Raw genomic sequence first — 24,759 nt, forward strand, 5'->3', positions numbered from 1 at the left:
AAATTTTACTCTCTGATCTAGAGTCTTCAGGAACACAATAAGACACATAAGCTTGTAAAAAAAAATGTGGAAAATTACTAAATCTGAAGGAAAACAAAGATAAGATTGTTATTGAGGTTTGGATTTTGGATGACATTACCAGAAAATTTAAAAAATGCAAAGAAGTATGCATTTGGGGTTCTTCCATTTAAAGATCCACGTATTTGCGAGGGCAAATATTTGCAAGCATGAATTTCATTAAAGGAAAATTAAGAGGTGCATTACACAATGAGAGCTTGAGATCTTGTTTAAAGCTGATAGCTACTTCTTACTTTACAAACATTTACCAGCTCTCCTAGAAATCACGAACGCATCTCACATTAATTCACTTTATGTATATAACTCTTAGAGGAATTTTTTTTTTTTAAATTTTCAATTTTAATTTTCATTAAGGAATTTCCTTTAACTTTTCAGTGCGATATAATTTCCATGGATGCAATGATGCTTTCCACTTCTAATACCATGATTGCCATAAAAAATCACTGATAGTGTTGATGATCTGAATGTTTTGCCTTCCTGTATATTGTACAGTATATATGAAAATACATAAAATAGAAAATCATTTTGCTATGTGAATTTGATTATATAATCTTCTAATTTTAATAATGTACTTTCCCCTGCAATTATAAAGGTATGATCTTATGAATTGCAAGAATACAATGTAGCCATGTTTTTTGTATTTTGTGACCACAACAGTTATCTTTCGTACTACAGTACTAGTACTATAGTATATGTAACAAAGATTTGTTTGATTTTTTTAAGAGTGCTGGCATTTAAGTGAAAGAATAATGCCTAAAAGATTATATTTTCTATTTTTCTTTGTAAGAATAAGTACCGTGTTATGTCTGAAGTACAGCAGATGTTGATTTTAGACCTCGAGAGACTTTTTGTCATTGCAGCTCCGACACTACAGTGCTAAATTTTTATGATTCTTTAAACAAATGGCTCTTCTAGCTAAAAAGGTTGGTGACCCCTAGCCTAGGATTAGATGGAGTGTCTGGTCCTTTTCCTCACTTCCTTCCCTCTCTGGTAGTGGAGTGGTCGTTTCATTATTTGCTGGGTTGGTCGTTGATGCTGGTGAGCTGCCATACTGAACAGCAGTACTAGACAAGTCCTTTACAGAAGTACAGTAGCTCCCCCCATCCTCCTTAGAAGGGGAGTGTGGTTAGAGTGTAGGATACATCATGCCTAATTGGCCATACATTTAAGTTCTTCCTCCACCATCTGTCAGCGGACAGAAACCTTGCCAAACCCATGAGAAACCATTCTCAAGTGTTAAGGAGGTGATAGGAATCAACATCAATATTGATCCAAGTGTATTGACATTTCAGGATTTTAAATCGGCCAGTATGATTATAGGGGCATCCTCCCCCCTGAGGACGAGTCTCCTATTAAGGGACAAGGATTTGTATTTAACGATTAGGAACATAGCATATTTTAAGCCCCGCCAATCTCTTAACAACTATTGGCACTACTTAATAAATTTAAAGAGCCGAAGTTCCTGCCAAGCTGAAAAAATTATTCTCTGAAAGTACTCGGGTTTGTAAGGTTAAAAAGAATACAAATTACGTTTAGAATTTGTGATTTTTCATAGGTATCTCACACAGGAACAGAATTCTTGTATTCCACCAAGCCAGTAACGTTTTTCTGTAACATAATTAACAGTAAAGAGAGCTTTTGGGTCATAAAAAAGATTTGGATAGCCATCAAGGATTAGAGATGATGATGTTCATTGAGGAGATTAGTTCTAAGCTCTTCGCTGTTCATAATGGCAATGGCAGAAGCTACAAAGGAGTAAACATAGAGGTAGAAAAGTTTGAAAAGTCTTACAGTAAGCCCTATATGTGGTTTGACCAAGAAAACAAGCTCGTCAGTTATGAAGTTTCTCTTGTTTTGTTTATCCCGTCTCGTGAGTAGACTCGTGTCTGATGAATCTCTCTAACAAATAGGTACCTAAAATTGAGGGATATTTTTAATTCAGGGATGAAATTAATCCATAACGAAACTGAAAGTATGATTGTTCACAGCTCTAGAACATTGGATTCCCCACCCAGTCTTCTTTCTGTTGGTTTCCTAAGTTTGATGATAAGTGACCAAGTTGTAAGTTAACTTGCAAACAAAAGGCAGTTGTATACTGTACTTGTCATGCCCATGTTAAAACAGCTTTGACAGTGGACAGTATAGTGATTTAAAATTGAATAGATGTTTATGAAATTTAATTAAAAAAGATTTCGGTGCTCTTATAATTTTTAATACAATTTTACAACTAGGCACTTTTATTTACAGTTTAAAACTATCAGCATCAGAGTCATTGCTTGATATCTAACGTTGACCTTGATATGGAATGTGAAAGAACTTGGTTATTCTTGGCCTTTGATTCTTTTGGTGACCCGCATTATCACATTATTTAGAATTAGTTGATGTTAAAGAAGCCTTTAAAATGGGCAATTTCACTTACTTTTGTACTAGATTTCCTATTACAGCACAGTATTACCATTTATGATTTTCATTAAGGGAACCAAAATGTCGATGCATTTGTTTCACTTTTATTTGTACTAAATTTTCCATCACTACAGTATTGCCATTTAGAATTCTGATTACTCTCTTTAAAATCTGGATTAATCTAATTTGGAATGAATATTCTATTGGTAGTTTAGCCTTTTGCACTATTAATCTTCTTAGGTTTTTATCTTAATACAGTATGATCAGAAATGAGCTATTGGGTGATATACGGATAAGTGAATGACTTTACAATGCATGGCACTTTTATTCTTTAAGAAGGATAATAAAAATTGTGTAGATGTTTTGTAGATCATACTCGGCTGAAATTGCCTAAAGGCAAGTCTTTGTTGGGAATCTCTTAATTGTAAATTGTGTAGTATGTTTTTGTATTCAGTGTTGTTTCATGTTGAAGAGTATTGCCTAAATTATACTTTGCATGAACTCTTAATGTAACTTCTCTCGATAATTATCAAGCGAAATTTGAAAGGTAATAAAGGCTGCACCCTATATACATGCCACAGACAGTGCTATTGGGTACCAATAGTGTTGCTCTTTTTATCTTATATTGTTTTATTTAATGATTGATGAAGACCATTTTATCTTAAGAAAAGTGGTTGACCAACATATTTGATCAATAATGTTACTGGTTCATTGATTACTCCCTCACTTGAATCTTTGGAATTTTTTATAATTGTCAAGAAGCAATGCCTTCATAACTTTGTTCTTTCTGTGTGTGTTTATGTTTTTAATTGTATATAACCTAGATATATTTAAGCATCGATTTTAGTTCACTTAGATGCACTATGTGTATAGATGAGAACAGTACAAATAATGTAAAATTGCCTCAAATGTTTCAATCAGTACATTTTAGGTGAGACTTAATATAGTGGGTCAACTAATTAGGCTACAAGAATATGTAAACCTTGAAGTGAGAGATGTACCAATTTCCAATTTTAGCAGCATATTATCAATTTTAAAAATGATTGATAGCATCAGTTGCAAACCCCGCACAATGTTTCAAAACAATTAGCACTAGATTATAGTTTCCAAATCTCTGGAAATATTATGGCTCGACTTCTTGGTTAGGAGTGCAAAAGGAGGAGTCTTTTTAGATCTACAGAGTAGGCTAACAGTACAGAGCTAATGGTGTAAAAAGATGAAAATTCACCCTAGGGAAGTTTTTTATGAGGTGCATGAAATTCAGAGAAGAATTACAATGTCAATCATACGAAAAAAAGTAATTGATTGTATTTTTTCAAAGCTTTAATAAATAGCCAAGGTTAGATTAAAGTATGAGTCTAGGTTAGAATTGTCTTATGAAACTGGGGCTTAAAAGCATGTGTCGTATGAACAACTGCAAGTATATCCTTTACATTAGACTTATGATGAATTATAAAAACAAAACTCAAAATTTGCACAATATATAAAATTTTAAACAGGTTATGATGATAGATTAACTTTCAGTTAATTCATGGTCAAATCTTCAGATCTGATAACAGTTGTACTTTGATTAGTGAAGGTTTTGCAAATATTGAGATATTTATGTACTGTATTTACATGTTGATAGATCTCTTTTACAGTATATCTACATTGTACTGCAGTAGGAGGTATAAATAACTATTGAATGAGAGATTTAGTTGAAAAAGCCTATATATTTTCCCACATACTGAACCTTTTTTTTTTTTTTTTTTTTTTTTTTTTTTTTTTTTTTATATTTGTAGTGGCTGTTGTCTTCAAAGTGGTAGAAATAATACTTTAAATTACTGTATTTCTCAAAGATATATATTTGTAGTGGCTGTTGTCTTCAAAGTGGTAGAAATAATACTTTAAATTACTGTATTTCTCAAAGATACCCAGACATGTCATCAGTCAAGTGGACGTTTGTATGTAGCTTGATCAGAGAATTTGTATAGTTTTGATAGTTTGAGAGTATTCTACAACAGACTCTGGAGATTAGTTGCAAGTTAGTTCTATATAGATTATTGAAATTTAACTTTAATTGGCTTATTGAAAGTGGTCAATGAAATACAGACTTTGATTAACTACATATTTTGGTAATTATTAACTAATATGCAGTATTATAAATATGTAGATCGGCTTGATTATTACAAAATACCTTACATGATTATTTTGGGAACACATTTAATTTTTAATCTGAAAGGAATAGGGGTGTAGTACACAGAATATATTTTTCTTTCCTGCAAGATGGATTTACTACATGACAAACATTCCCCTCCAGCTGCTTAGGCTTTGGAGTGTAAATATTAGTAGTGGGGACAAGTTTATTTGGAATTTAGTGGGATTAAGATGTAAATTGCACCACACAGTTTTTCTTTTCAATTGATGCAGTTTCAGTGAAATAAGTTTGACCCATTTAGCAAATGAAAATCTAACAGTGTTCCGTTATATAGTAGCCTTGTTTTTAGTCTGAAAGTCTTATTCACAGCCTTGCCCTCCCTGTGAGTTAAGAAATTTTTTAGGCTGTACAGTAGGTCTACCTTCTGGCTTGCCTGGGGCCTATAGGTCTACCTTCCAAGTTGGCAGCACTACCTGTCATTTCTTAGTCTTAGCTCGAGTTGAAAAGTGCTTTTGGCACTGATCCTATAAATATAGGACGTTAGTGTTGTCCTTTGCCTCTTCCGCTCATGAATGATCTTTAAACCTTTATTGAAGACAATAATAAGTAGGAATTCAGTTAACCACTTGTTATGCATGTCACTCAAGTGTTATTATTAGTAATATTTCTAGGTGTTCATTGTTAAAATTTGGTTTTGTTTTAATGCTTAAACCTTTAGCAAAAAATTGTGCTATAATTAGTGTATAAGAGTATTTAATTACATATTATTGCAATGTTTTGAAGCAGGTTTTTATGAATACAGTTTAAGGAATAAAAGATTTTCTTTACATTGTTAGTAATAAAGAAATTCTTAAATGGATAAGGAAAAATTTAATAACTTTTGGAAAATACTTTATTAGTAGTAAATTTAGTGTGAAAATACATAGATAGCCGATACTAATGCTCATAAATTGAACATTACAGATTAGGTCAATTATAGACAGTGATGGAAATATATCCAGTAAAAATATATGATTTTAGGCAACATTATTGCGTGTGGCTTATACGTTGTAAGTAAACCTTTTCCTTTTTCAGTTATGGTATGGTGGAGTCATGTACGTAGATCCATCTGAATACGAGGAAGAATATGAATGCAGCGAGAATTACACTTTGGAAACCGAAGGTGGCCATCTTACCATAGGAATGATGCCAAACTATGCTAATGGACAAGTTAGCCTTATGCTTCAGGAAGGACAAGTATCTGCTGATAACCTGTGTGAGGGACTAGACTTGGCTGTTGAAATGTGCCAGAGAATTTACACGCTTTCTAAGAAGGTTAGTGTTTTTATTAAATTTTTGCAGTCTGTTTGGATGCAAGTTTAAGTGGAAAATTTAGTTATTGGAATATTTTCCAATGTTCATTCTTTACTAGTTCCTATCAACTAAAGTTAACAAATATATTGCTATAGTTTCAGTTGAAAAATATAGGAAAGGAGTCTTCCATGTATTTGTAAAAGGTTAAAGCAAATCTACCCGGGGTAACTTTTAGACAAAACTGATCATTTAGATGTCAGAATTCAGCCATTGATTGATATTAAGCAAATGGTTTCAAGAAATGAATGAATGAAGTTTTTCTTTGTGTTATATAACTATGTTTAATTCTTTAGATGAAATCCTATAGAATGGAAAAGTACAATTTACACTATACAGTAGTCCGTTTCATCCTAGCTGGCAACTGGAGCCGAACCACTGTTTGAAAGATCCTCACTGATTGGCTGTTGGTTTAGGCATCATCCCCTCCCGCTGACCGACACTGAAGCAGACCTTGCATTTGTCCGCGGTCCATGATGTTCATTTTTGCTTTGTACCTCATTTAGTTTGCAATGATATCGTGGTACAAAGCCAAATATTTCGCCATTTATTTTCCTTCCTTGCATTATTTGTTTAGGTTCATGACATTCAAGAGGTTTTTTATTTACATTTGCGTAAAATTTGTGGGTAAAAACAGCCTATAAAAAAAGTTGTTTAAAAGTTTTTTCAGTGCTCGTTTCACTTCAACATATTTTTTTGAGTTATGGATATTTTTTTCAAGGTAATACTCATCATCTACCTTTAATTTGTGTGTGACCAAAGAACCAGGTAGATATTATGCAAAGTAAGAGAGGCATAAAGCAAAAATGAACACCATGTACTGTGGACAAATTCAATGTTTTGTTTCGTCATCAGTCAGCGGGAGGAGAGGATGCCTGTACCAACAGCCAATCAGCGTCGAGCTTTCAAACCATGATTCGGCGTCAGTTGCCAGCTAGGATGAAACACTTTAGTACAGAGTATTTAATGTAAAATGTTAAGTTTGCCATTCTAGCAGTGAACACCTACTGGGATAGGATTTTCAGGTGGTTCTGAAAGAAATAAGATGTGCACAAGCACCAGTGTGACTGGAGAGTATGACCTGTTATTACTTCAGCTGAAATAGGACCAGAATAGGGAATTAGAATGATTAAAACTTATGGTATGGAGGGTAGGGCGTTTGTATTATTGAAGGGGTTAAAGTTATGTAACTCTTGGATAATGCTAATACTTTTGCTCTTCTAAATTTGCTAATGGAGTTAGGTATTTTTGATGTGGTGTGGTCTAAATATTGATTTGGTTGGGAGGCAGTGACATACTGCTGCCATGAAACAAATGCTGGTATTCCTTTTGACCAGCTACTTGGCTGTATTTATCCTTGTTGTTGCTGGATATATTGTCAATCTGCACTTTCCATTTTCTGTTCATGTTGCTTAATGCATAACTGTGCCTTCATATTAGTGGATTAGACTGGGCAAGGTTTGTTTGGAGTGCAGATATCTATGGTTATCTTAGGATACGTTCCTGATTATACACGATATCTTCGGATAGTCATTTCCGGGGGTTGGAACCCCGTGATACCAGACGGTAATTCTCTTGTAATATTAATCACAGAATTCTATTATACTCGAAAAGTTGCCATCAAGACGAAATGGCTATCTCGCCCAAAAATAGATTTTTCCCAAGTCAAAATCCCTATTGCAATTGGAATCAGTTATAGTAGAGCTGCTTGATCTGGGTTATCTTCACTTGATTGTGATGACAGAATTTCCGAGTAACTTCTTGTTACACAGGTAGTATTCTCAGGGTGACAGTTACTATCACAATATTCTGTCCATAATCAATCCTGTTTTATGCTGAAATGGGGTCTTGAATAGAGTTGAGTAGTCTGCACACCATTTACCAATGTTAACCATCACACTCGTGCTATGAAGGGTGTGTGTACGGAAAGCCTTATTTAAATCATCGTTGTTTGTCATCCCTTTGGGTATAAACTTGAAATCAAGAGGATATAAATAAGCGGTTTTTATCAAGCCCATTATCGAGGATAATATGTAGCCTTCTTGACCCTGTACTTGGTATGTACTAGTGCCTTCTTTAGATTGCCGATCATGGTTTGGGTTGTTCTGGTTTTGATGGCCCTCTTAGTGTAGTTAGAAGTTTCTCTGCTGGCCATATAGTTGCTGTTGTCAGTGTTCACTGTTGGCAGTTTTAGTTACCAACAATCAATATTGCCCACTGAGTGCCAACATTGAATGCTGCCAACAACTGAGTGACATTGAAAGCTGCCAACATTCAAGAATGCCAATATTGAATGCTGCCAACAATGAAGAGAGCCTACAGTGAATGCTGCCAACAATCAAGAGACAACAGTGAATGCTGCCAAAAATCAAGAGTTCCAACATTGAATGCTGCGAACAATGAAGAGAGCTAACATTGAATGCTGCCAACAATCAAGAGACAACAGTGAATGCTGTCAACAATCAAGAGACAACAGTGAATGCTGTCAACAATCAGGAGACAACAATGAATGCTGCCAAAAATCAAGAGTGCCAACATTGAATGCTGCGAACAACCAAGAGTAATGAGTGAATGCTGGCAACATTGAATGCTGCCAACAATCAAGAGTGCCATCATTGAATGCTGCCGACTATTAAGAGTGAAAATAGTGGAATTCTGCCAACAACCAAGATTGACAACAGTGGAATGCTGCCAAGAATTAAGAGAACAGTGAATACTACCAAGAATCAAGAGACAATAGTGAATGCTGCCAACAATCAGGAGATAACAGTGAATGCTGCTAACAACCAAGAGTGACAACAGTGGAATTCTGCCAATAATTAAGAGAACAGTGAATGTTGCCAAGAATCAAGAGACAATAGTGAATGCTGCCAACATTCAGGAGACAACAGTGAATGCTGCCAACAACCAAGAGTGACAACAGTGGAATGCTGCCAACAATCAAGAGTGACAACAGTGAATGCTGGCATGCCAACAACCAAGAGTGACAACAGTGGAATGCTGCCAACAATCAAGAGTGACAACAGTGAATGCTGCCAAAAATCAAGAGTGACAACATTCAATGCTGCGAACAATGAAGAGAGCTAACATTGAATGCTGCCAACAATCAAGAGACAACAGTGAATGCTGTCAACAATCAGGATACGTTCCTGATTATACACGATATCTTCGGATAGTCATTTCCGGGGGTTGGAACCCCGTGATACCAGACGGTAATTCTCTTGTAATATTAATCGCAGAATTCTATTATACTGGAGAAGTTGCCAGAAGGAACTTCCATCAAGACGAAATGGCTATCTCACCCAAATGAATGCTGTCAACAATCAGGAGACAACAATGAATGCTGCCAAAATCAAGAGTGCCAACATTGAATGCTGCCAAAAATCAAGAGTGCCAACATTGAATGCTGCGAACAACCAAGAGTAATGAGTGAATGCTGGCAACATTGAATGCTGCCAACAATCAAGAGTGCCATCATTGAATGCTGCTGACAATTAAGAGTGAAAACAGTGGAATTCTGCCAACAACCAAGAGTGACAACAGTGGAATGCTGGCAAGAATTAAGAGAACAGTGAATACCACCAACAATCAGGAGATAATAGTGAATGCTGCCAACAATCAGGAGATAACAGTGAATGCTGCTAACAACCAAGAGTGACAACAGTGGAATTCTGCCAAGAATTAAGAGAACAGTGAATGCTGCCAACAATCAGGAGACAATAGTGAATGCTGCCAACAATCAGGAGACAATAGTGAATGCTGCCAACAATCAGGAGACAACAGCGAATGCTGCCAACAACCAAGAGACAACAGCGAATGCTGCCAACAACCAAGAGTGACAACAGTGGAATTCTGCCAACAGTGAATGCTGAAAAAGAATCAAGAGTGACAACAGTGAATGCTGCCAACAATCAAGAGTGACAACAGTGAATGCTGCCAACAATCAGGAGATAACTCTGAATGCTGCCAACAACCAAGAGTTACAACAGTGGAATTCTGCAAACAGCCAAGAGTGACAACAGTGAATGCTGCCAACATTGAATGCTGCCAATAATCAAGAGTTGCAACAGTGGAATGCTGGCAACAACTGAGTACCAACATTGAATGCTGACAACAGTCTAGTGTCAACATTGAATGCTGTCAACAATAAAGAGTGCCAACATTGAATACTGTCAACAATAAAGAGTGCCAACATTGCATGCTGCCAGCAATCAAGAGTGGCAGCAGTGGAATGCTGCCAACATTGAGTAACAACAGTGAATGCTGCCAAAAATCAAAGAGTGCCAACATTGAATGCTGCGAACAACCAAGAGTAACAAGAGTGAATGCTGCCAACATTGAATGCTGCAAACAATCAAGAGTGACAACAGTGGAATTCTGCCAACAGCCAAGAGTGACAACAGTGAATGGTGCCAACAATCAAGAGTGGCAACAGTGGAATGCTGCCAACAACTGAGTACCACCAACATTGAATGCTGAGAACAGTTTAGTGGCAACATTGAATGCTGTCAACAATAAAGTGTCAACATTGAATGGTGTCAACAATAAAGTGCCAACATTGAATGCTGCCAGCAATCAAGAGTGACAACAGTGAATGCTTGGCAACAATCAAGAGTGACAGAAGTGGAATGCTGCCAACAATCAAAGAGTAACAACAGTGAATGCTGCCAACAATCAAGAGACAACAGTGAATGCTGCCAAAAATAAAGTGCCAACATTGAATGCTGCGAACAACCAAGAGTAACAAGAGTGAATGCTGCAAACAATCAAGAGTGACAACAGTGGAATTCTGCCAATAACCAAGTGACAACAGTGAAATGCTGCCAAGAATCAAGAGACAATAGTGAATGCTGCCAACAACCAAGAATGACAACAGTGGAATTCTGCCAACAACCAAGTGACAACAGTGAAATGCTGCCAAGAATTAAGAGAACAGTGAATGCTGCCAACAATCAAGAGACAAGTGAATGCTGCCAATAATAGAGAGTGCCAATATTGAATGCTGCCAACAACTGAGTACCAACATTGAATGCTGACAACAGTAAATGCTGACAAGTCTAGTGCCAACAGTGAATGCTGTCAACAATAGAGAGTGCCAACATTGAATGCTGTCAACATTAAAGAGTGCCAACATTGAATGCTGGCAACAATGAAGTGACAACAGTGAATGCTGCCAACAATCAGGAGATAACAGTGAATGCTGTCAACAATCAAGAGTGCCAACATTGAATGCTGCCAACAATCAAGAGTGGCAACAGTGGAATGCTGCCAACAACTAAAAATGCCAATATTGAATGGTGGTACCGACATTGAATGCTGACAAGTCTAGTGCCAACATTGAATGCTGCCAACATTGAATGCTACCAACAATAAAGAGTGACAACATTGAATGCTGCCAGCAATCAAGAGGGACAACATTGAAGTCTGCCAACAATCTAGTGCCAACGTTGATTGCTGCCAGCAATCAAGAGTGATAACAGTGAATGCTGACAACAATCTAGTGCCAACATTGAATGCTGCCAACAATCTAGAGTGCCAACATTGAATGCTACCAACAATCAAGAGTGCCAACATTGAATGCTACCAACAATCAAGAGTGCCAACATTGAATGCTGCCAACAATCAAGAGTGTCAATATTGAATGCTGCCAACAATCAAGAGTGACAACTGTGAATGCTGACAACGATCAAGAGTGACGACAACAGTGTAATGCTGCCAACAATCAAGAGTGACGATAAGTGGAATGCTGCCAACAATCAAGAGTGACGATAAGTGGAATGCTGCTAACACTGAAGAGTGACAACAGTGCATGCTGCCAACACTGAAGAGTGACAACAGTGCATGCTGCCAACAATCAAGAGTGTGACAGCAGTAAATGCGGACAGCAATCTGGTACCAACAGTGAATGCTGCCAGCAATCAAGAGTGACAACTGTGAATACTGACAACAATTAAGAGTGACAGCGGAATTCTGCCAACAACCAAGAGTACCAACAGTGAATGCTGCCAACAATCAAGAGTGACAACAGTGGAATGCTGCCAACAATAAAGAGTGCCAACATTGAATGCTGCCAACAATCAAGTGTCAACATTGAATGCTGCCAACAATCAAGAGTGCCAATATTGAATGCTGCCAAAAATCGTGACAACAGTGGAATGCTGCCAACAATCAAGAGTGACAACTGTGAATGCTGCCAACAATCAAGAGTGACAACAGTGCATGCTGTAATCAAGAGTGTGTGACAGCAGTAAATGCGGACAGCAATCTGGTACCAACAGTGAATGCTGACAACAATCAAAAGTGACAGCGAAATTCTGCCAACAACCAAAAGTACCAACAGTGAATGCTGCCAACAATCAAGAGTGACAACAGTGGAATGCTGCCAACAATCAAGAGTGACAACAGTGGAATGCTGCCAGCAATCAAGAGTTACAACAGTTGAATGCTGCCAACAATCAAGAGTGACAACTGAATGCTGCCAACAATCAAAAGTTCCAACATTGAATGCTGACAACAATTTAGAGTGTGACAGCAGTAAATGCGGACAACAATCTGGTACCAACAGTGAATACTGCCAGCAATCAAGAGTGTGACAACTGTGAATGCTGACAACGACAACAATTTAGTGTGACAGCATTAAATGCGGACAGCAATCTGGTGCCAACAATCAAGAGTGACAGCGGAATTCTGCCAACAACCAAGAGTGTGACAACTGTGAATGCTGACAACGACAACAATTTAGAGTGTGACAGCATTAAATGCAGACAACAATCTGGTACCAACAGTGAATGCTGCCAGCAATCAAGAATGACAACTGTGAAAGCTGACAACTGTGAATGCTGCCAACAATCAAGAGTGACGACAACAGTGGAATGCTGACAACAATCAAGAGTGATGACAACAGTGAATGCTATTAATCAAGTGGGCAGCACTAATTTCTGGCACTCTTGATTGTTGGCAGCATTCGATGTTGGCACTCTCGATTGTTGGCAGCATTTGATGTTGGCACTGTTGATTTTTGGCAGTTTTTGATGTTGGCAATGTTGATTGTTGGCAGCATTTGATGTTGGCACTCTCGATTGTTGGCAGCATTCGATGTTGGCACTCGATTGTTGGCAGCTTTCGATGTTGGCACTCTCGATTGTTAGCACTCAATTGTTGGCAGCATTCGATGTTGGCACTCTCGATTGTTAGCACTCAATTGTTGGCAGCATTTGATGTTGGCACTGTCGATTGTTGGCAGTTTTTGATGTTGGCACTGTTGATTGTTGGCAGCATTTGATGTTGGCACTCTCGATTGTTGGCAGCATTCGATGTTGGCACTCGATTGTTGGCAGCATTCGATGTTGGCACTCTCGATTGTTGGCAGCATTCGATGTTGGCACTCGATTGTTGGCAGCATTCGATGTTGGCACTCGATTGTTGGCAGCATTCGATGTTGGCACTCGATTGCTGGCAGCATTCGATGTTGGCACTCGATTGCTGGCAGCATTCGATGTTGGCACTCGATTGCTGGCAGCATTCGATGTTGGCACTCTATTGTTGGCAGCATTCGATGTTGGCACTCGATTGTTGGCAGCATTCGATGTTGGCACTCGATTGTTGGCAGCATTCGATGTTGGCACTCGATTGTTGGCAGCATTCGATGTTGGCACTCAATTGTTGGCAGCATTCAATGTTGGCACTGAATTGTTGGCAGCATAGCATTCAATGTTGGCACTGAATTGTTGGCAGCATTCGATGTTGGCACTCAATTGTTGGGAGCATTCGATGTTGGTACTATCGATTGTTGGCAGCATTTGATGTTGGCACTCAATTGTTGGCAGCATTTGATGGTGGCACTCAATTGTTGGCAGCATTTGATGTTGGCACTCAATTGTTGGCAGCATTCGATGTTGGCACTCAATTGTTGGCAGCATTTGATGTTGGCACTCAATTGTTGGCAGCATTTGATGTTGGCACTCAATTGTTGGCAGCATTTGATGTTGGTACTATCGATTGTTGGCAGCATTTGATGTTGGCACTCAATTGTTGGCAGCATTTGATGTTGGCACTATCGATTGTTGGCAGCATTTGATGTTGGCACTATCGATTGTTGGCAGCATTTGATGTTGGCACTGACAATTGTTGGCACTCTCTATTGTTGGCAGCATTTGATGTTGGCACTGACAATTGTTGGCACACTCGATTGTTGGCACACTCGATTGTTGGCACTCTCGATTGTTGGCGCATTCGATGTTGGCACTCGATTGTTGGCAGCATTTGATGTTGGCATTCGATGTTGGCACTTGATTGTTGGCAGCATTCGATGTTGGCACTCGATTGTTGGCAGCATTCGATGTTGGCACTCGATTGTTGGCAGCATTCGATGTTGGCACTCGATTGTTGGCACTCGATTGTTGGCAGCATTTGATGTTGGCACTCGATTGTTGGCAGCATTCGATGTTGGCACTCAATTGTTGGCAGCATTCGATGTTGGCACTGAATTGTTGGCAGCATTCAATGTTGGCACTGAATTTTTGGCAGCATTTGATGTTGGCACTCAATTGGTGGCAGCATTTGATGTTGGTACTATCGATTGTTGGCAGCATTTGATGTTGGCACTCAATTGTTGCCAGCATTTGATGTTGGCGCTCAATTGTTGGCAGCATTTGATGTTGGCACTCAATTGTTGGCAGCATTTGATGTTGGCACTCAATTGTTGGCAGCATTTGATGTTGGCACTCAATTGTTGGCAGCATTCGATGTTGGCACTCAAATTGTTGGCAGCATTTGATGTTGGCACTGTCAATTGTTGGCACTCTCGATTGTTGGCACTCAAATTGTTGGCAGCATTTGATGTTGGCACTGTCAATTGTTGGCACTCTCGATTGTTGGCACACTCGATTGTTGGCAGCATTCGATGTTGGCACTCGATTGTTGGCAGCATTCGATGTTGGCACTCGATTGTTGGCAGCATTCAATGTTGGCACTCGATTGTTGGCAGCATTCAATGTTGGCACTCGATTGTTGGCAGCATTCAATGTTGGCACTCGATTGTTGGCAGCATTCAATGTTGGCACTCAATTGTTGGCAGCATTCAATGTTGGCACTCGATTGTTGGCAGCATTCAATGTTGGCACTCGATTGTTGGCAGCATTCAATGTTGGCACTCGATTGTTGGCAGCATTCAATGTTGGCACTCGATTGTTGGCAGCATTCAATGTTGGCACTCGATTGTTGGCAGCATTCAATGTTGGCACTCGATTGTTGGCAGCATTCAATGTTGGCACTCGATTGTTGGCAGCATTCAATGTTGGCACTCGATTGTTGGCAGCATTCAATGTTGGCACTCGATTGTTGGCAGCATTCAATGTTGGCACTCGATTGTTGGCAGCATTCAATGTTGGCACTCGATTGTTGGCAGCATTCAATGTTGGCACTCGATTGTTGGCAGCATTCAATGTTGGCACTCGATTGTTGGCAGCATTCAATGTTGGCACTCGATTGTTGGCAGCATTCAATGTTGGCACTCGATTGTTGGCAGCATTCAATGTTGGCACTCTATTGTTGGCAGCATTCAATGTTGGCACTCGATTGTTGGCAGCATTCAATGTTGGCACTCGATTGTTGGCAGCATTCAATGTTGGCACTCGATTGTTGGCAGCATTCAATGTTGGCACTCGATTGTTGGCAGCATTCAATGTTGGCACTCGATTGTTGGCAGCATTCAATGTTGGCACTCTATTGTTGGCAGCATTCAATGTTGGCACTCTATTGTTGGCAGCAATCCAAATTGGCACTCTATTGTTGGCAGCATTCAATGTTGGCACTCTATTGTTGGCAGCAATCCAAATTGGCACTCTATTGTTGGCAGCAATCCAAATTGGCACTCTATTGTTGGCAGCAATCCAAATTGGCACTCTATTGTTGGCAGCATTCAATGTTGGCACTCTATTGTTGGCAGCATTCAATGTTGGCACTCTATTGTTGGCAGCATTCAATGTTGGCACTCTATTGTTGGCAGCATTCAATGTTGGCACTCTATTGTTGGCAGCATTCAATGTTGGCACTCTATTGTTGGCAGCATTCAATGTTGGCACTCTATTGTTGGCAGCATTCGATGTTGGCACTCGATTGTTGGCAGCATTCGATGTTGGCACTCGATTGTTGGCAGCATTCGATGTTGGCACTCGATTGTTGGCAGCATTCGATGTTGGCACTCGATTGTTGGCAGCATTCGATGTTGGCAGCACTCGATGTTGGCACTCTCGATTGTTGGCAGCACTCGATGTTGGCACTCTCGATTGTTGGCAGCACTTGATTGTTGGCAGCACTCGATGTTGGCACTCTCGATTGTTGGCAGCACTCGATGTTGGCACTCTCGATTGTTGGCAGCACTCGATGGTGGCACTCTCGATTGTTGGCAGCATTCGGTGTTGGCACTCGATTGTTGGCAGCATTCGGTGTTGGCACTCGATTGTTGGCAGCATTCGATGTTGGCACTCGATTGTTGGCAGCATTCGATGTTGGCACTCTATTGTTGGCAGCATTCGATGTTGGCACTCGATTGTTGGCAGCATTCGATGTTGGCACTCGATTGTTGGCAGCATTCGATGTTGTCACTCAATTGTTGGCAGCATTCGATGTTGTCACTCAATTGTTGGCAGCATTCGATGTTGGCACTCAATTGTTGGCAGCATTCGATGTTGGCACTCAATTGTTGGCAGCATTCGATGTTGGGACTCAATTGTTGGCAGCATTCAATGTTGGCACTATTGTTGGCAGCTTGACACTATTGATGTCAGCATTCGATGTTGACACTATTGATGTCAGCATTCGATGTTGCCACTATTGTTGGCAGCGTTCGATGTTGCCACTATTGTTGGCAGCATTCGATGTTGCCACTATTGTTGGCAGCATTCGATGTTGGCATCTTGGCACTATTGTTGGCAGTATTCAATGTTGGCACTATTGTTAGCAGCATTCAATGTTGGCAGCATTTTATGTTGGCACTATTGTTGGCAGCATTTTATGTTGGCACTAAATTGTTGGCAGCATTTGATGCTGGCACTATTGTTGGCAGCATTTCTTAATTTTCGGCAGCATTCAATGTTTGGCACCCTCGATTGTCGGCAGCATTCAATGTTTGCCTTTATTGTTTGGCACTCGGTTGTTTGGGAGCATTCAATGTTGGCTCTCGATTATTTGGTGGCATTCGATTGTTGGCAGCATTCGATGTTGGCACTCAATTGTTGGCAGCATTCAATGTTGGCACTATTGTTGGCAGCATTTGATGTTTGATTGTTGGTGGCATTCAATGTTGGCCCTCGATTGTTGGTGGCATTCAATGTTGGCACTCGATTGTTGGTGGCATTTAATGTTGGCACTCGATTGTTGGTGGCATTCAATGTTGGCACTCTTGAATGTTGGTGCCATTCCACAATTTGCAATCATGATTGTTGGGAGCAGTCAGTGTTGGCACTCTTTATTGTGTTGGCAGCATTCAATGTTGGCAAGCTTGATTGTTGGCAGCATTCAATGTTGGCATTTTTTTATTGTTAGCATTTACTGTTGGCAATCTTGATTGTTTGTTGGCACTTGTTTGTTGGCAGCATTCAATGTTGGCACTCTTGATTGTTTGTTGGCAGTCTTGATTGTTTGTTGGCAGCATTCAATGTTGGCAGTCTTGATTGTTGGCGGCAGTCACCGGCGGCAGTCCCCGTCGGCACTCTTGGATTGTTGCTGGCGGCAGTCCCCGTCGGCACTCTTGGATCGTTGCTGGCGGCAGTCCCCGTCGGCACTCTTGGATCGTTGCTGGCGGCAGTCCCCGTCGGCACTCTTGGATCGTTGCTGGCGGCAGTCCCCGTCGGCACTCTTGGATCGTTGCTGGCGGCAGTCCCCGTCGGCACTCTTGGATCGTTGCTGGCGGCAGTCCCCGTCGGCACTCTTGGATCGTTGCTGGCGGCAGTCCCCGTCGGCACTCTTGGATCGTTGCTGGCGGCAGTCCCCGTCGGCACTCTTGGATCGTTGCTGGCGGCAGTCCCCGTCGGCACTCTTGGATCGTTGCTGGCGGCAGTCCCCGTCGGCACTCTTGGATCGTTGCTGGCGGCAGTCCCCGTCGGCACTCTTGGATCGTTGCTGGCGGCAGTCACCGTCGCCACTCTTGGATCGTTATCTGGCGGCAGTCCCCGTCGGCACTCTTGGATCGTTGCTGGCGGCAGTCACCGTCGGCACTCTTGGATCGTTGCTGGCGGCAGTCCCCGTCGGCACTCTTGGATCGTTGCTGGCGGCAGTCACCGTCGCCACTCTTGGATCGTTGCTGGCGGCAGTCACCGTCGCCACTCTTGGATCGTTGCTGGCGGCAGTCACCGTCCGCACTCTTGGATCGTTGCTGGCGGCAGTCACCGTCGGCACTCTTGGATTGTTGATGGCGGCATTAACGCCGGCACTCTTGGATTGTTGGCGGAATTTATTGTTGGTACTCATGATTGTTGGCGGCGGCATTCACCGTTGGCCCTCTTAATTGTCGTTGGCCTTCACCGTTGGCCCTCTTGATTGTCGTTGGCCTTCACCGTTGGCCCTCTTGATTGTCGTTGGCCTTCACCGTTGGCCCTCTTGATTGTCGTTGGCCTTCACCGTTGGCCCTCTTGATTGTCGTTGGCCTTCACCGTTGGCCCTCTTGATTGTCATTGGCCTTCACCGTTGGCCCTCTTGATTGTCATTGGCCTTCACCGTTGGCCCTCTTGATTGTTGTTGGCACTCACAGTTGGCAAGCCCGATTTTTGGAGGCGTGCACACTGTTGGCAAGCCACCCAATTGTTGGCAGTACTCACTGTTGGCAAGCCACTCAATTGTTGGCAGTACTCACTGTTAGCAAGCCTGATTGTTGATAGCACTCACCATTTGCAGTTTTGATTGTTGGCAGCTCTGTTTGCCAACAGCATTAATTATTTGCAATCTTTCTTGTTGACAGCACTCACACCATTGGGGAGTCAATATTTGAAGCATTTTCTGTTGGCAATATTGTTAGTTGGCAGCATTCACTTTTGGCAGTGTTCACTGTTATAAGTTAAGGTCACATGGCAGTGTTAACTGGACAGTCCTGTTACTGTTGTTTGTGGTCGGTGGTGGTAGTCATGTTGCTGTTGTCATAGTGCTTCTGGTATTGTTCACTGTGCAGTTATGGGTATGATGGCAGCCCTAATACTCTTGTTGGTTTTCACTGTTGGCAGTTGTGGTGTCATAGATTCTGTTCAATCTTGACAATTCTGGTACTTCAGACTTATTATTCCTCTGTCAGTGCTGCCTGTGATTGTGGCCCTGCACGGTTTTACATTCATTGAAATAAAGTAATGTCCTCTGCTGCCATTCCAAAGGCCCAATTCAAACTCGAAGTTATTAGTTGTTTTTGCTATTTCTCATTGGTTCCATCTTTATACTGTCTTATGTTCCTGCTATCACGGTTGCCATGCGTACAGAGACTGTTAACCTTGCTGCTATTGGTGTTTGTAAACTATCTTGTGATGGACCTTGGTGCTGATAATGGTTTTGCAGCTGCTGCAGTCTATATTATTTCTACAAATTAAAGAATTTATAATTAGAGATGTTTTGCTTCTGGATAAAAGAAAAAATTTGAGAAGTTAGTATGTAATTTTTTTTTTTTACTTTAAAACAATTACAAAAACCATTATAATAAAAACTTCTTGTCGACATTTAACATGAATGAGTGTGTGCTTTCAAAATATGATAGAACTTTCTAAGTTTTTTACGTGTAATTTGTTAATAACCTTTTAAAATTTGAATCTTTTCAGACTTTAGAGGACTACATTGATCAGGCCCTTAGTGATGAAGCCGCAATTACTGTCGAGTGATTGTTACAATTATTAATAAAGTACTTTTCTTATGATCTGGCTTTTTTAACTGCTCCTAAAGTTTGGAAGAACATTGCTCATTAAAACTTTTTTAATTGTATTAAGTGTTACTTACAATTCAAATTTTATCTTAAATATTTCTCATAATATACATACGTACCATAAATTGTTTTGAAGACATGTCTAGATTAATTATTCAAGGTTAGCTGATATTTTGGTATACAGTAGTTCCTTTGATGACAGATAATTGAAAATCAAAATCCCAAAATGTCTGTTCCCTATGGTCGTTGAAAGGTCTCGCACTCCCTGGCGTTGGGCTGTATAGCCCAAATTCAGAAATCTATTCTAGTCCTTATGATGTGAGGCCGTGTTATCTGCAAAATTTGAAGATATGTTAGTGATTCACTGGTCAGTTAAGGAAATATTGTTGTCCAACTAAATATTAGCTTATGCTTTAGTAAGAATTAAAAGAAAACTTAAAAAGAGAAATTGCTATAACCACCTACATTTAAAATGGAAAAGCATGATACAAAGCTAAAAAATTTAGCTTCTAATTATTCCATGTGGAAAAGGAGCTCACATTTATCACTTAGTTTTAAACAAAACAGATTATCAAGGGAAGTAAACTAAACAATTTACTTTATAAATGTCAAAAGCTAAATCAAGAACAAACTTAAAATAAAAATGATATACATTTAGATTGCTCCTCTGAAAAACCTCAAACAGCAATTCCAAATCTTAGTGTAATAATGGTGTACATCTGCATTACTGTAAAAGATTTGCAATCTATCCTGTGTAGTACCATTTTAGGGTTAATTTTTTTAAACATTCCTCTTAATTAGTGGGGCAAGATTAAATTTTTAAAGAATTTAACTTTTTAATACGTAGCCACTTTGACAATGTTTAAAGCAAAATCTTCAGTGAATCCATCATACTTATCATACAGTATGTTAATATACTGCATTATACGAATTAAAACTACTGTACAGCATATAAATTTCTAATCTAATTTAGTTTAAATTTATGTAAGATTAACAGGCATTTCTGAAATACTAAATGGGCATTAGTGGATATAAGCAAAGCAAGCTTGAAATTTTTGCCTGGTTAGAATAGACAGATTTATTTAAAAAAAAAATGTGCAATAGTGGATATTGGCTAATTAAGCTTATAAAATGCCTGTGAAGTTTATTAGTTAATGTCTATGAGAAAATCATTATTAGTTGCCAATGAAAAAAATATAGAGATTTGCATGTACTTAAAAAGGCAGACTTGGGCAAAATATTACTATAATGTGGAAATACAGTAGCACCCTAAGATCACCACTAGGTATCATAGTTGAAAAGAAAAAAAAATAAATTTAAATTGTGATTTCATCTCAGTCCAACATTTTTTGACAAAGAGCCATAGATTCTCAGATTTTACAATATCCCTCGGCATCAACTTGAGGAGAGTATTGAAGTAATAACATCCGCACACTAATGTAAAAATAGACACTTTTCTAGTTTTTGAAGGGTCAAAATTTTCATCCCATAATAGTATACACATTAATATTCCATCCCCCCAATTTATTTAATTAAGAAGTTATAGCAATTGTATAAATATGATGAGAGAATACAGCCATAGCACTTGGCTTTTTTATAATTTCTTCTAACTCCTTAGAAATGATAAAGCTATTAAACAACATATTCAAGTACTGTATTGAATAGATTAGTGAGTGAGCATAGCTTCAGAAATTACAATTCACTCTGTTTCTCCTAACTCCTTAGAAATTATAAAGCTATTAACACAAATGTTAAGTACTGTACTGAATGAATTAAGCTGCCTGAACATAGCTTCAGAAATTACAATTCACCCTCTTTCTCCTAACTCCTTAGAAATTATAAAGCTATCAACACAAATGTTAAGTACTGTACTGAATGAATTAAGCTGCCTGAACATAGCTTCAGAAATTACAATTCACCCTCTTTCTCCTAACTCCTTAGAAATTATAAAGCTATCAACACAAATGTTAAGTACTGTACTGAATGAATTAAGCTGCCTGAGCATAGCTTCAGAAATTACAATTCACCCTCTTTCTCTATCTCCTTAGAAATTATAAAGCCATTAACACAAATGTTAAGTACTGTACTGAATGAATTAAGCTGCCTGAACATAGCTTCAGAAATTACAATTCACCCTTTTTCTCTATCTCCTTAGAAATTATAAAGCCATTAACACAAATGTTAAGTACTGTACTGAATGAATTAAGCTGCCTGAGCATAGCTTCAGAAATTACAATTCACCCTCTTTCTCTATCTCCTTAGAAATTATAAAGCCATTAACACAAATGTTAAGTACTGTACTGAATGAATTAACCTGACTGAACATAGCTTCAGAAATTACAATTCACCCTCTTTCTCCTAACTCCTTAGAAATTATAAAGCTATTAACACAAATGTTAAGTACTGTACTGAATGAATTAACCTGACTGAACATAGCTTCAGAAATTACAATTCACACTCTTTCTCCTAACTCCTTAGAAATTATAAAGCTATCAACACAAATGTTAAGTACTGTACTGAATGAATTAAGCTGCCTGAACATAGCTTCAGAAATTACAATTCACCCTCTTTCTCCTAACTCCTTAGAAATTATAAAGCTATCAACACAAATGTTAAGTACTGTACTGAATGAATTAAGCTGCCTGAACATAGCTTCAGAAATTACAATTCACCCTCTTTCTCCTAACTCCTTAGAAATTATAAAGCTATCAACACAAATGTTAAGTACTGTACTGAATGAATTAAGCTGCCTGAACATAGCTTCAGAAATTACAATTCACCCTCTTTCTCCTAACTCCTTAGAAATTATAAAGCTATCAACACAAATGTTAAGTACTGTACTGAATGAATTAAGCTGCCTGAACATAGCTTCAGAAATTACAATTCACCCTCTTTCTCCTAACTCCTTAGAAATTATAAAGCTATCAACACAAATGTTAAGCACTTTACTGAATGTATTAACCTGCCTGAGCATAGCTTCAGAAATTACAATAAACCCTCTTTCTCCTAACTCCTTAGAAATTATAAAGCTATTAACACAAATGTTAAGTACTGTACTGAATGAATTAACCTGACTGAACATAGCTTCAGAAATTACAATTCACCCTTTTTCTCTATCTCCTTAGAAATTATAAAGCCATTAACACAAATGTTAAGTACTGTACTGAATGAATTAACCTGACTGAACATAGCTTCAGAAATTACAATTCACCCTTTTTCTCTATCTCCTTAGAAATTATAAAGCCATTAACACAAATGTTAAGTACTGTACTGAATGAATTAAGCTGCCTGAGCATAGCTTCAGAAATTACAATTCACCCTTTTTCTCTATCTCCTTAGAAATTATAAAGCCATTAACACAAATGTTAAGTACTGTACTGAATGAATTAAGCTGCCTGAGCATAGCTTCAGAAATTACAATTCACCCTCTTTCTCCTAACTCCTTAGAAATTATAAAGCTATTAACACAAATGTTAAGTACTGTACTGAATGAATTAACCTGACTGAACATAGCTTCAGAAATTACAATTCACCCTTTTTCTCTATCTCCTTAGAAATTATAAAGCTATTAACACAAATGTTAAGTACTGTACTGAATGAATTAAGCTGCCTGAACATAGCTTCAGAAATTACAATTCACCCTTTTTCTCTATCTCCTTAGAAATTATAAAGCCATTAACACAAATGTTAAGTACTGTACTGAATGAATTAAGGTGCCTGAGCATAGCTTCAGAAATTAAAATTCACCCTTTTTCTCCTAACTCCTTTGAAATTATAAAGCTATTAACACACATTTAAGTACTGTACTGAATGAATTAACCTGCCTGAGCATTGCTTCAGAAATTACAATTCACCTTCTTTCTCCTAACTCCTTAGAAATTATAAAGCCATTAACACAAATGTTAAGTACTGTACTGAATGAATTAAGCTGCCTGAACATAGCTTCAGAAATTACAATTCACCCTCTTTCTCCTAACTCCTTAGAAATTATAAAGCTATTAACACAAATGTTAAGTACTGTACTGAATGAATTAACCTGACTGAACATAGCTTCAGAAATTACAATTCACCCTCTTTCTCCTAACTCCTTAGAAATTATAAAGCTATCAACACAAATGTTAAGTACTGTACTGAATGAATTAAGCTGCCTGAACATAGCTTCAGAAATTACAATTCACTCTCTTTCTCCTAACTCCTTAGAAATTATAAAGCTAGAAATTATAAAGCTATTAACACAACTGGTAAGTACTGTACTGAATGAATTAAGCTGCCTGAACGTAGCTTCAGAAATTACAATTCACCCTCTTTCTCCTAACTCCTTAGAAATTATAAAGCTATCAACACAAATGTTAAGTACTGTACTGAATGAATTAACCTGCCTGAGCATAGCTTCAGAAATTACAATAAACCCTCTTTCTCCTAACTCCTTAGAAATTATAAAGCTATTAACACAAATGTTAAGTACTGTACTGAATAAATTAACCTGACTGAACATAGCTTCAGAAATTACAATTCACCCTTTTTCTCTATCTCCTTAGAAATTATAAAGCCATTAACACAAATGTTAAGTACTGTACTGAATGAATTAAGCTGCCTGAGCATAGCTTCAGAAATTACAATTCACCCTTTTTCTCTATCTCCTTAGAAATTATAAAGCCATTAACACAAATGTTAAGTACTGTACTGAATGAATTAAGCTGCCTGAGCATAGCTTCAGAAATTACAATTCACCCTCTTTCTCCTAACTCCTTAGAAATTATAAAACTATTAACACAAATGTTAAGTACTGTACTGAATGAATTAACCTGACTGAACATAGCTTCAGAAATTACAATTCACCCTCTTTCTCTATCTCCTTAGAAATTATATAGCTATTAACACAAATGTTAAGTACTGT

At 38.7% G+C, this 24,759-nt stretch overlaps 1 protein-coding gene and 1 long non-coding RNA gene across 5 annotated transcripts in view; one reads left to right on the forward strand and one right to left on the reverse strand.

Annotated features, from left to right (window-relative positions):
* The window catches only part of LOC137658524 (exosome complex component MTR3-like), a 166,407-nt gene extending 146,551 nt beyond the window's left edge, over positions 1–19,856 (forward strand). For all 3 annotated transcript variants that reach the window (XM_068393338.1, XM_068393319.1, XM_068393329.1), the window contains exons 6-7: positions 5,693–5,932; positions 19,762–19,856. In XM_068393338.1, the coding sequence (XP_068249439.1) occupies positions 5,693–5,932; positions 19,762–19,821 (300 nt within the window). In that variant the 3' untranslated portion in view covers positions 19,822–19,856. The remainder of the gene's footprint in view (positions 1–5,692; positions 5,933–19,761) is intronic.
* The window catches only part of LOC137658535 (uncharacterized), a 211,264-nt gene continuing 204,729 nt past the window's right edge, over positions 18,225–24,759 (reverse strand). Inside the window, exons 3-4 of one of the 2 annotated variants that reach the window (XR_011047358.1) lie at positions 19,982–20,195; positions 18,225–19,525 (exon numbers count right to left, since the gene is read on the reverse strand). This is a non-coding gene — a long non-coding RNA (uncharacterized lncRNA). The remainder of the gene's footprint in view (positions 19,526–19,981; positions 20,196–24,759) is intronic. The other variant, XR_011047357.1, reaches the window with a different exon arrangement.

This window comes from Palaemon carinicauda, chromosome 1 (genome assembly GCF_036898095.1).
Source record: "Palaemon carinicauda isolate YSFRI2023 chromosome 1, ASM3689809v2, whole genome shotgun sequence".
In the NCBI taxonomy this organism is placed as follows: Eukaryota; Metazoa; Arthropoda; class Malacostraca; order Decapoda; family Palaemonidae; genus Palaemon; species Palaemon carinicauda.